At 50.5% G+C, this 13,146-nt stretch overlaps 1 protein-coding gene across 1 annotated transcript in view; it reads right to left on the reverse strand.

The window, feature by feature from the left end:
* Positions 1–12,375, reverse strand: part of Lac (septate junction protein lachesin) — a 35,670-nt gene extending 23,295 nt beyond the window's left edge. The window contains exon 1 of the mRNA XM_077668680.1: positions 12,031–12,375. Coding sequence (XP_077524806.1) covers positions 12,031–12,082 — 52 coding nt within the window. The 5' untranslated portion in view covers positions 12,083–12,375. The remainder of the gene's footprint in view (positions 1–12,030) is intronic.
* Positions 12,376–13,146: the final 771 nt, after the last annotated feature.

A 13,146-nucleotide genomic window follows, 5' to 3' on the forward strand; every position in this document is an offset into this window, starting at 1 on the left:
CACAACGTCCAAGGACCGAAGCGTTTCCCTTTCTCTCTTTTTTCCTCCGCGCGAAAACGTGCATTCCCCGCCACTGAAGCTCACGCAGCGAGCGCTCATGCCGAAAAAGAGGGGACTGGAGTCGGAGCTGGTGCCGAAGGGCGCTCAGGAGGAGAAAGCTCCCCGGGGAAAGGTAACGTCGGTAGACTACGCTTAGAAGAGAGAGACAGTCTAAGAAAGAGAGAAAGAGGCACTCGGCGGTCTCTCAGAAAGATGAGGAGGAGCTGGAGAGAGAAGCCATCAAAAACCGAAGGTCGTCCCCTTCCTTCCTTTCTTCCAGCGGACTTCGCGAACGCCCCTCCGCGCCATGCCTTCTTCTTCCTTCCGGGGCCCGCTTTTTCATGGCGCGCTCTCATCATGCTTCGGGAATTTCGGGGCGTTTTCGCTGCAGGCGCGCGAGAAAGACTGGGAAAGAGAAAGCGCGACAGGGGCGCTTCCGAAGTGCGCGCACGCTGAGCTCTCGCGAACCATCGCATTTACGCACAGCGCACGCTCCGTGTCGTGCGACCAAGGAACGTCCGGATGACACATCGGCCGCGAGGGGGACAAAAAAACAAAATCAAGCTTGCTCCCTGCAGCGAGCTGTTGTGCGAGCGGAGAGCGGAAATGTCGGAGCAGGCATTCACCTGTGCAAGGTATGTCATTGGTGAGGCATGATGTGAGGCAAGAATACGGGAACAGATTAGGACATGAGCAGTCGCATGTCGGTGGTTAGCTGTTTTTTGGTTGCACACAGAAAAGAGAGAGAGAGAGAAAATCACTACTTTCCTGGGCAATATTAAAAAGTAACAACGAAATCATTAGCCATGAACCCATAAGCCAAAAGTTCTTCCTTCCGGGTATTTCTGTTATGCTCGTCTTCGTTATTTTCGCACCCGGACCAATATAGCTAATCCACCAAGTAACGGTAGCCGACAAAGCCATCGAGCAGCTACAGTGACCGCCACATTTTCTTCACACTTCCACTTTAATTACTACTTGTAACTTTGCTCCCATCTTTCCTCGTAAAGACCATTAGTGTCAGCACAGTGGTGATGTACCACAATAGTGCCATGGCTGGAGGCCAGCTTGGTCGTTCGAGAAGAAGCCTTTGTCTGAAATTTCAGCGCACAGCAAATCGACACGCGTACTCGCAAGGAAAACACCACACGTGGATCTAAGAAGTTGCTTTAACAACCTCCCTGAGGCTGATATCTGCTTGCAGGAACTACCAGCCAAATTATTGTTGGGCGATGGACTTCACGTTCAGTACACAGATGTGCTTCGAACTGAAATCCGATGTTAATTTAATGACGCACTCTGAGTGATCTAAATTTCCTTCCGCCTGTCCGCCCGCGGCATTTGCTAGAAAGTAAACAGGCAAGCGAGCGATGACGAAAACAGAACTGAAGAAAAGAATGGCGGGTGAGGCCTGGATAGCCGGCAGACTTGGAAAGGAAACAGGCAGACTTTCTAGGCACTACATGCATATTTTTATGTAACCTACCATGGTTTTATTCCGTGAACTAAAGGAACGCCAAATAGCATATGCGTCGGCCACTCCATTAAAGGAAGTTGCTGCGCACCTAAGAACCTCTCTTTAGGCCGTACTCAAGGTTTTTACCAACTTTCATAGCCGCCTTTCGTTCATGAGATGAACGTCTTTAACCTGGCCTTTTGCATTTTGCGACACGACTTGTGACGACATCTGCAACGTCACGGACATAAATTGCGGCACACGACCGCCGATGGAATCACTAAATGTCAACCAATTAGTGCGCTCCAAAGTAATGAATGCTCTGGGGCACAGGGCGTAGGTAGAAATGTCCACACAGCCAAATCTAAACATACAATGATGTCCCTTTCAGTTTGATTCATTCAAGACCAACTCCGATGAATGATCATATCGTGATGCTGTCAAGTGTGTTCTAACGGCCGGCTGAAACTTGAAAAAAACAAAACAAAAACAAAATGCTATTTACATTTTGCAGTGTCCCAGATGCCGCCGATGAGACGAGTCCCTCCTGCAGATTAGCGAGCCTCAAATTCGAGCTGACTGTAGCTCCAAGGGCGGTAGGCCATTTTTTTTCAGTCACTTTTTCACTCCAGTGCGCGCACTACGGAAGGCGGCGTCTTTTCTAGCAGTTCACAGGAAAGTAGGTGCCATTCTGCCTCACCAACGAGTAATTACTGCGTGTCGACAAAGCCAACGTGTGACCGCGCCGAGCTAACCGCCACGATGATGGGGAAGGCGGCACGGTCTATCGGACCCAAAATGGCGCGCAGTGTTCCCTTGCTCCCTGTGGGGAAGACCGCAACAAGGCTACACTGTTGCGAAAACAGTGGAAACTCGCGGTAGTAATGGCGGGAACTCCCTCTGTCTCCAGAGGTGTGTGGTACTCCTGCAGCAGCTTCTCTCTCTCCATCAGACGAGTGGCGAATATATGTTTAGTGACACTTCGTGTGACCCCACATGCTCTGGGACTGTAGCAAAAACCCTGACGGTGCTAACTCCGGAACCCTCCCACCGCGGTGGGCCGCTGCCTTGCGCAGCCCCTGCCTCGGTGACCAACTCTGGGCTGTCCAGCAAGCCCGCGAGGCGACGGCGAGGCAACACCTCGACGTCCCCACGTGGGAGACCTAAGGCCCCGTCGGCGAAAACTCTGCAGGACTTTTTAATAAAGCTGTCACCAACCAACTTCGTGTGGGTGATGCCTAACGATGTGGCCCGCCGACCATTGGACACTGCGCAAGTAATCAGATCACACAGCTGGGGATCTGGGGATTACGTGGCTTGCTAAACAGAGCCGGACGGCTCGTTTTTGGTGCGCTCTCATGGTGCTGTAAATATGTGAAATAAACTTCTGTACAGCCTCTTCGCAACCTTCCCGCTTTTCCTAGCTCCTCACCAGCATAAGAGCCGGTCCTGTGGACTTCAGCATGGAGGTCAGGCGATGCAACGGCCCCACATCCAACACTACTGGAAAAACGAGGTAAAGAGCCGTCCTTTAAATGGTTACAGCCGCTCGATTGCTGGTTTCTGAAAACTCACGCACCGCATTTACGCTGGAAATTTCAGGAAGCTCAGGAGTCAAAAGCGGAGAAACATGGATTGCTGGCTGGCCGGGTGCGTACAGCTGACGCCTTTCACACTGCAACACTGTTGCTGAATAAGAAACAGTCGTATTCCTTCTACGGCATGGTTCTTTTCCAAGCGCGTTATGCAGTTTCGTTTCTTCAACTCCGTGGTTGTGTTGCATGTTATGTGGCCAATAATGTATCCTGGCATGAGATACAGGTAAGCCTAGCCCATATGGCCGCGGGAAATCGTGCACGTAATTTTTTCGCCGGGGGCGAAACTAAAATTCTGCGTATTTTCAGTGCCTCAACATCGTTCATTGATTACTTGTGTTGTACCAAAATACGGAGCTTGTTGCATCCCTGAAAACAAACTGCGCCCACAGGCCAGCATTTTTTTTTTCACTTTTTTTTTGTCAGAGGATAGGAGATGATGCTTTGGCGGCCATTTCTTCACGAAGCACGGGAAAGGGCGCATGCAGGAGAAGAAGCGCGACTGCCTAAGCACCGGGTTCAGTGCCTAACCAGCTCTGGTCCGGTGCCTTACACAACATGAGCGATGCAGATATAGTTCAGGCGCAGGAATGCGGTTTAAGACCCTCTCAAGGCAAAGGTACAGTGCATAGCACTAAATCCATTGCAAAACTGTCTAGCCGCGGCACCGTGTTTCCAAGGGATGGCTGAAGATGGTACTCACTTTATATTCTCTTCTAAGCGCCCGTCTGAAGAATTTTCTTTTTTTTTCGTTAACTATCTCAATCTCACCCTCCTCCAACTTCTTTTAACTTCTTTTTTCTCACAATGGCACTCGCTGCGCAATATTTCAAGAGTCCCAAAGCATAATAAACTCAAGACTACAAAAAAAAAAAAACATAGGACGGGGCGCATATTTTATATGATCGCTTCAAAACTTCCGCGTCCACAGGGAGTGACGCAAGCAAGCGACACGCAGGCACGAGCCATCATTCATTGAGTCAGCACGCGACGCCTTCGTATCGCACCCTCCACACGCATGCAAGGCGGGCGCCGGCCTCTGAGGCTTCCTCCCGTCGCGCTGCCATCCGCACCGGGTTCATTAACAGCCCTGCCGAATCCCGCTTGCGTTGCTGAAATCCACACAATCAAAACAGGAAAAAAAAACAACGGGAGTCACGACCTGTGACGGATAGGCCAAACCACGGAGCGCGGGATAGAGAACGGGTTGTTGACTCCTTTGCACAGCAGCGCTATAAAGCTGGGCACATTAGTTCTGTGAAACGCGGCCTAACCGTGACGAAGCATGGCTTTGTGTGGCTTGGCGGAAAGCGATCAACAGTATTATACGATATGTGCGTTTTAACGTCCCGAACGAGCACTTGAGCTAAGAAGGACGCCGTAGCGCAGGGCTCCGGATTAATTTCGACCACCTGTGGTCCTTGAACGTGCTCTAACATCGCACCGAACACGGCAGCGAAGAACGAAGAGGGGCATCACGAAATGGGCTGCGTTATTGTCTACGCGCATAGTAGTGTCGCTTGGGTAGACCGGTAAACTCCAGAACTTCACTGTGACTTAGCTGGCATCGCGCCCCAGACGCTTCCCTGCGAGTTCCGACGCATGGTCTCATTGAAGCCCATTTGTCTGGATAATTAACACTGGACAGAAATCGAACATTGCCTGCTCTATAGCCGAACTAATTTTGTCACAGGTGCTCTATATAAGGGCAACGATAACATGAATAATGTGCGTTTTAATCACGTCAGGCTTTACGGCTGAATGTCATTCGCTTAGTATCGCAGGTGGCTGTAGACTACACGGTTAACAACATCGATAAAGAAAATTGAGTAACTGACCCAATAAAACGCGGTAAAGAAAAAGAGCTTGTAAAAGGATGATTTTTATCAGAACGATACACAACTTTGTATCGCTATGATTGCGAAGCTGTTCTCATGAATGTCTAGTCTCCGAAAGATGTCCCTTGTAACGCCTAAGCCCGAACTATTGATACATCATTGAAAGAAATCATTTGCCCGCCAGCTCGAATCGCACCAGAGATGAACTGTTGCCACGGCAACACTCTCGCCTAGGAGACAAGACAGTATAGTGCAGGATCAGGGTATGTTGGCTCAACGTGACTGAAATAAAACGTTTGCGCCGTTATATACGATTTCGGCCGCTATACAGCAGCGAACAGTCGTGCAAACAACACGGAGTTACACCCGCTCTCGCTGTGGAAAGCTTTGCTCATTAGCTGCGCAATCAGAACGATCGAGCGCCGCATTTCCTGCTCTCGTTCCTGAGCAGATACTGAGCTGGCGGAAGAGTCGTCGTGTGAGTCACTTTGAACCAATGTCATGACCCCACACTTCTGGCCGTATCTCTACGCCCACAGAGTGCTACAGTCAGCACTGCAGTCAAATCTGTTGCGAAGCATCATTTCAAGCCACAGACCTACCGTTCTGACGTATGCGCTCAGAGACAGTGCGGAATTCGGCCTAACTTCCAACATCTGCTGTGCAGCAGCATGTATGCTGGGGTGCAGCAATTCCCTCGTATCCCTGTCCGGAAAAAGTGCGGCAGTAGGCTTAACAAACAATCGGCCCATTCGGCAAGAAAACTAAGTGGACCAAGAAAACGGTTTTAAGCTTTACTGCGGTACAGCTAAGCGCTGCAGTCAGGAAACGATTGTAGCGTATACAAGCGCAGTCTTTCAAGTAAACAGTTACTGCTATGAAAAGTTTCGAAAATTTTAAACCGGCTTCCGCGGTCCTCTTACTTTTCCTGGGGTAGACTACAGCGGTGGCCAAGTCGTTTGAACATCTGTCTCGCATGCGGGGGGTGCGGGTGTAGATCCCCAGTGCCGCCGGGTACCCACCGGTGATACAATGGGTACAAGCCTTCCCCTGCCTGGCCCTCAGCTTAGGGTGAAATGCTTGGGAAATGGGTCTTTTACCTCACCTTAGTAGAAGAAAGAACCTTGTGCTATGGAGCCCTTTGGCCACGGATGCCCTTGCGCCATAAAAAGTCATCATCATGCAATAGGTATAGGCAACAAGTTTACTGGATGCTGGCGTGCGGGGAAAAAAAATTATATCAGCACAGTTTCCTAAGCCAATCGCATGAAATCTATTTTAAGGTTCAAAGGCACGTGTACGCTGGAAACAATACCAGACGATTTCGCTGCGACGCAGTGCCACAATGATTTTTTTTAAAAAAAGACACGCGTCCCGTAAACGGGAATAAATGACTGCGGCAGCATTTTTTGCTTCTTCCCAAAACGCCCATTCATGCACTTAGCCTGCGCCTTCCGCGGCTGTTCCCCGGATTCAAAGAGCCTGCCTGTAACTGAGACACTGTGATCAGGTGACGCGTGAGTTAGCTGGGGCACTTCATATCGGAAAGTGCGGTGACACGTGAGTGAGTCAACCTACATTTCGTTTTCTTGAAAGAAAAATAGTTTGCTTTTATCGATAACTACCTGCGGGGCACAGTTAAATATCTGACGAATCTCACTTGATATGCGCTGCTACCGTCTTATAGTTCCGTTTTTGCACGCTGTGTCTCTCTTGGGATGAACCAGCAGCAACTCTCCCATATAGCCATTCTTTGCGGTACAATTTGACTCCACTCCGGAAGCCGACGCCTTCACCGGTCTGTGATGTGCTGGACAATAGACGTTTTTAGCATACCGGAGACGTACTACCGGAGACGTATACCGGTTTACCGGACCCCTCTTGCGCATGCGCAGAGGCATTGTTGGGGTGATGGGGAGCCACTGGGCATGCGCAGCCGGCGTCCGGTAAACCGGTATACGTCGCCGGTAGTACGTCTCCGGTATGCTAAAAACGTTTATTTGTTCAAAGCAAGAGGCACGGCGACGTGCAGCGTCAAATGTACGTACACTACAGTTGTCAAGTTCACTGACAGGCGCTCGCTCGCAGCGTTTCCTTTTACGTTTAAGCGTTACCGTCCGTTTACCGGCTTCACTTGTGCCAAGGTCATAACCAGTGACGTCGCTATGGAAGAGCCCCTGCACCGATTTTACTTCAAGCCTTGCGTAAGGACCATCCGATGCAACGCAGGTCTCACCGTGGTTAAAATGCACGCTTCGTCGCCTGCGCTCAAAACGATTGTCGCTGCAAATGTTTTCGCGTACTTCAGCTTTCCGAGGGTCACGTTTTCGCGCCTAGTAGCTCCTCTTGCTGGGTGCACTGCAGAGGCTTCCTCGCGATCCTTGCAACTTGTATTAGCTACTGCAGCACATCGAAAGACACAATCTGAAGCGAGAAATACACTGCAGCCATCGTCAACGATGTTTCATTCGGGCTCTTGCAATCTCCAGCAACTAGCCATTCATCTGCCATGAATTAATCAAGCTATTTATTCATTGCCCAGCCAGTGGTACACATTACATCCATGTTCCGTCAGTTAAACATTCGACGTTTGGGTCTCGCGCTCTCACTGGAGCTAATGCTATGGCGAATCGCGGAGTGCATGCCAAAGGACGAAAAAAATTGTCCGATTTCGCAGTGAAAACAGGCGACGATGACGCAGTGAAAACAGGTGACGACTATGCATGGAACGAAGGCGAAGTGTGTTATAATACTGTTGCATTGTCTAGCCATTCCATGCTTAGTTCCACATCCAGCTACGACATAAGCTGTTTCTTTTCCTTTCTAACATAATAGGAATTGGGGGAGGGGGTAACAATATAACGGTATTCAATGCATCCCGACATTCCATGCTTTCCTCCCGGCTAAAATTATAGGAAATGCACAGGCTCGAACGCACGCGTCTGAACGCAACCGCCATGATGGCAGCCCAAGCTCTGCATCAAGCACTTCAAAGGAATTTGTACAGGCGGATACAGCTGCATAGAAACACATGTGGGCGTCCCTAAAGCGGTATAAAGCTGCGTCCTTCCCGGCCGCAAAAAGACTACTTTCATTTTTCGTTATCATTATTGCAACGAAAAAAAAAATAAAACAGCTATCATGGAACGGAAAGAGAAAACGCTAGTGTGCAAGGATAGGTAAACGCCACGTCATGCTCTTCTTAAAAATAATAAAATGATAGTAACACAGATATGCGTAGAACCTTGTGCTGCAAGTAACCTTGCTGAATGGGGACGCAGAGAAAAGCCGCTTATAAGATAGGCGCAAATCGGCATGACAGGTATTCGAGCCGGTCGGTGCGGATGGTTGCTTGTAATGTGCATGAATGAAGAACGAGGGATGGTGCAAAATAAAGCAGTCAGGAACGCTATAGCACAGAGCACCACCTGTCGATGCAGAAATGGCACTTAAACCAAAAAGCGAATCCTCGCGGGTTTTGCAAAACCACTTCAATCAGATCAGTATCAAAGCTCGGGCATCTTTAATGTGTGTTCTGCTTTTCTGTACGTTATAACCGGAGCAAACAAGGAGCTGAGTAGGCGAAACCTTTGACGCTTTTCGTGCATATTGTCACGGGAGTGAGGAAGCTGGGCAGTCTTCAAAGTGCTGTCGCAAAGCGTCGGAGCAGTTCAAGCCGATGAAGCCGAGAGTCACGCATCCAGAAAAACAAGAGCAGTACGTGATTCACGCGGTCGTTCTAAAACACGAGATGCACACACTTCAGGCTTTGCCTCTTCATGCGTGCTTTTCTCTCAGTATGGGGAAGTTGCGCTGAAGTTTGCGGTTCCGACTGCAGCGCCATAACACACTGCCTGGCGAGAAGAGCAAGCAGTTTTGGGTAGTACTCTTACTACTTTTCCGCGCCACCTTCAGGCGCTTATTGGCGTGAGCCTCCGCGCTCTGTCGAAAGCGCACGTGCCGTGCGTCAGCTATCTGGGCTACGCCGAGAGAGACTAGGCAATGAATGCTGTCAGCCAAACGCGGGTATCGAATCGCGCAGAATGTGTTCTCGCGTTGGCAGCGGCCCAAGCGGCTGACAAAAGCAGTTTTGAGTCACCGAATGGAACAATTGCAGTGCCACCTTGGCAGAGCAGGTTCCCCTACGAGTGAAGTGCGTCCGGGGAACATACAGTGTCGGCATATACCGTACCTCTGGATTACCGGTTAAACAGCCCTTCGCCGTTTTTTAAGGGCATCGACTCACTGGTGATCAGTGTCACAATACGCGAATATATGTTAGCGGGTTCCCCTGTGGACCACCACAGTGCGCGCACGTCGTTGGGGTTGCTGTGTTAAACTTTTTCCTATTTATACTGCGATCTTTATTTATACTGCGAACAGTTCTGAATGGAATTAGGGGCGGTTTTCTCATATGCGCCGTTAATATTCTGACTGTTCAATTTGTTTCCAGCGCGAATAGGTGATTTTCGAAAGTTGCTGCTACTATATGCTGACTGAAAGACAATTATCAGACTTCGGAGAAGCTGCGTATCCTAGGCGTACGGGAAGAAAAACACGTGACTATCACTTTTAAAGTCGCTGCAAGTGACTCCGACTGTTCAAACACCTTAACAGCAGAAATTCTCGCACATCTTGACCGGCGTGGAACAAGATTTTTGAACGCAGCTCTTAAGCGCCTGTTTGTGGGTTGAGCTATGTCACCGCCGTCGGTGTAACCGAGCCAAATAATAAATAAATAAATAAATAAATAAATAAATAAAAAGAAGCACTGCCGCGACTGGGATTCAAACGCGCGGCGCCATCAACAGATCAGCTTCTCTGTCCACTGCACGAGAGCACTTGGCTGTCGCCGCAGCCGATCCCGCCTGGTCTTAAACTGCAACACACTCTCGCGCTGTGCATTGCACATCGTCGTCTTCATCAACTGATACTACTTATCGAATTAATATCGTCGCCAGACGTGTCGACGACCCAACAAAGCAAAATATTGAGCCTACAGAGCCTGAGACACCGACAGAGCTGCGCTAAAATTTCGCATTAGGAAGAATAGTAATCGTCCTTAGAATTTTTTTTTATTTAATTCATCGGCGCGTTTACGGTAGCACCCTTTCAGTGGAAGAGCAGTGTTGGAGCAAGTGTCCTCATACACGGTAATACTGAAGCCAACATGCTTCCCGAGCAAGGATGGATGTAAACTAATTTCGTAATTGACATATGTGAAATCACCTCGTTCGCAGGACTTAGCTCTAAAAATGGCAGAAGTAATACAAGGCGCCCATACAGCTCCAAGAGAGCTGCCCTATTTTGTCGCTTGGGGGATAGATAAGCATGCTACGTGTTAGCAGCATCAACTGGGAACATTGATCAATAATAGATGTTTAGCTGAAACGTTTATATGTATACTTCTTCCGCCTACTGTTGTAACAGAGAGCCGAATCTCTGCCGCAGGCAAGATATTTCTCACAGCCTATAGATGGACATAGCTGTGGCTTTTTCGTGTTAGATACTTGTGAAAATCGCACAGTGATGGAGTATAAGAGCAGGAATATATGACCTGAACGACAGCTGCCGCTGTCATTTCAGCGGGGAGGAAGATGCGTGTTGCGGTCTATAAGGTCGTTGACTTTGCTGTCGGCAGCCATGGGACATGCTACGGGAATGGGGCCATAGAACGGCGAAAGTGTGTGGCTCTATCAGCTTCTCATTGGGTCAGTGCCAGATACATAAGCAGTCGATTCCCCTTCAAACAAGCTAAGGTGATGATTGAGGGACAGGATATTTGTCAAGACCACGCTTTGCCGACCAGCTTCCTGTTGCAGAGGTCGGGAGCCGAATGTCGGCAAACAATAACGAAACAACACTGGCACGAAATAGTCTGTGCTTTCTGACCGAGACGGGACACCGCTAAGTTCTTTGTTGTGCCCGCTGTCAGAAGACAAATAACATGGTGAGAATGGAAAAATAAGATAACGGGTTCCGGCCCTTGCCGCTGAGTATAACGGGCATCTGTCAGAAGACAAAAGGCTAACTAGGCGAACCAGGCTAAAAGTGAACACGCTCACATCATCACAAAGAGCGATATATTTTTTGGAGGCAGCGACAAGGTCAGAATTTTTACAAGTGACAGGAGGTAGAAATTGAACCGTCATATCTCCGGAAATATTACGCAGACGTCACAACGAAAACAGAAAATGTCAGATTTCCTGGACATCAGATCAAGCAGCGACAACCACGATTCAATAGGATTAGATGAGAAGGCACCGGGAAACCTACCCTCCTGCTCATCAAGCGACAGAATACAATAGCCGCAGCTAACGATTTCAACCGGAAAGACTGAGGGCAACGCGGCGGCTTTCTCACCTCTCCGGGGCGTTGCCACCTGTTTAAAAGTACGCGCCATAGTTCAAGCCTTTTCGACCCCGAAGACATCTCAAAACGGTGCCAAGTGCTCGAGGTAAACAAGGCGTTGGCTACGTTAGCGGAACCTGCCAGACAGGCACAAGACAGCAAGCGCAGGGAACACACCCCTGGTCGCAAAAGTAGGTCCCCACGCAACGTTCGCCGCACGATTCGAACTTTTGGTTGACCTGCCTGGTGCAGCGTGCTCACATACAATCGCTATAGTACAATGACGCTTGCAAACCGTTACGGGAAACGTCCGTTGCGAACACCAGCAACACAACTATCGCTGTGGAAGAAGAAATATTCGACAAGACAGACATGGACGGCAGAACATGCAACGATGGGGACATTTCGAAAGGTCCCGAGGTGGCGCGCATAACGTCCGCGAGGCGCGCATTCCAAACGCCCCAACGTGTACGCCGAAGCTGGCGGAAAAAGCAGGGCAGGACCGCAGCGAGAGGCCGGAGCTGTTGGAGCGCCCTGGGCCTCTTTGTCCACGCTCCTGGTGCCACCACGGCCATCGTTCGGAGTTCCACAACAACAGAGACCGCTCACACCGGCCACCATGAAGAAGAAGGGGGGTCCCCTCCCTCCTGCCGCGAAAACCACCGGTCCGAGCCTGCTTGGAAGCCACAATGGCCATGCAAGCTGCGCGCACCGCACGGCGTTCTTCGGTACACGGCAGTCGTGTACTCACCTAAGGCCACCAACGCCGCGAAGTAGAGGATTACTTGAGCCATGGCACACATGAAGTTCCGAGCACGTCCCAATAATGAGCAATCGGCGTCGTCGTCACAAGGTAGCGTCTCGCCGCTGTGCGCTATAGCAGCAGGAGCGGCAACGGCCGTGTATCGTTTGCGTTCGTGCGCTTCTCGCGGTTGCCCGACGGCGTCGTTGTGCAGGCCGCCGACTCACCGCCAATTTCCTCCTCTCTCTTCTCTTCCTCGCGTACACGCACGCTAGCGATCCGCTGTGCGGCTTTCTCTCTCCCAGCGGAGACGTAGCGATGGCTCCAAAGCAAAGACACGGCAAAAAATCGAACGGATCACGTGACTCGCGTACCTGTGAGTCACGTGACAAGCGAGAGGCCAGGGCGAGTTGTGCGCGTTGAAAGCGAGGAGGACAAAGAGGGGAGAATGCATAAAAGCCCAGCTGGAAGAGGCGGAGAGAAAAATAGGAGAGCGAGGTGTTTTGGAGGAAGGCAAAGCAATACGAGTTTGAGTTGGCCCCGCGAGCGGCAGAGGAGTGGGAGAATGAACGCGCACACAGAAATGTAGCCTGCCGGAAAGTGGGAAACAGGGGAAGGAAGCTAGACTGCTGCCAGAGGGCATTTCGCCGTGAGCAAGCAGCCAGTTGCCACCTGTTCGAAACGGCAGAAGACGGGTGGCGCCGTCTGGAAACGATGTCGTGAAAAACATCTGCTCAGCGAGGAGTAGCGGGGGAAAGCGGAGTTTTACATGCTTTCGCACTAGCGTGTTTTGCTCGACGGAAGGCTCTTCGTGGGAAAGCAGTGCAGCCGGCTGGCTCGTCCCTGTCCCCGTCCCGCTCGCGCCTTTAGCGCACTGCTGCCGGAGACGTGCGCTTCCGGTCTCGTCGCAGGGCGTGATTTGCGCCTTTTGAAACAACTCTCGAAATCAGGTGCCGAGTGAGCGTACGGCCGGCGACACCGACTCCGGTTCAAGTTGCTAGAGGCAATGTGTCGGTCATAAAGAGCGTGTGGGCCACGCGGGGATACGGTCATCGCGTTTCCGCTCTGGGGCTCTTCGTTGCGTGATGGTGTAAGGGCCCAGGGGTTGAAAGAACCGCGCGGTCC

Source organism: Amblyomma americanum, chromosome 6 (genome assembly GCF_052857255.1).
Source record: "Amblyomma americanum isolate KBUSLIRL-KWMA chromosome 6, ASM5285725v1, whole genome shotgun sequence".
Taxonomy (NCBI): domain Eukaryota; kingdom Metazoa; phylum Arthropoda; class Arachnida; order Ixodida; family Ixodidae; genus Amblyomma; species Amblyomma americanum.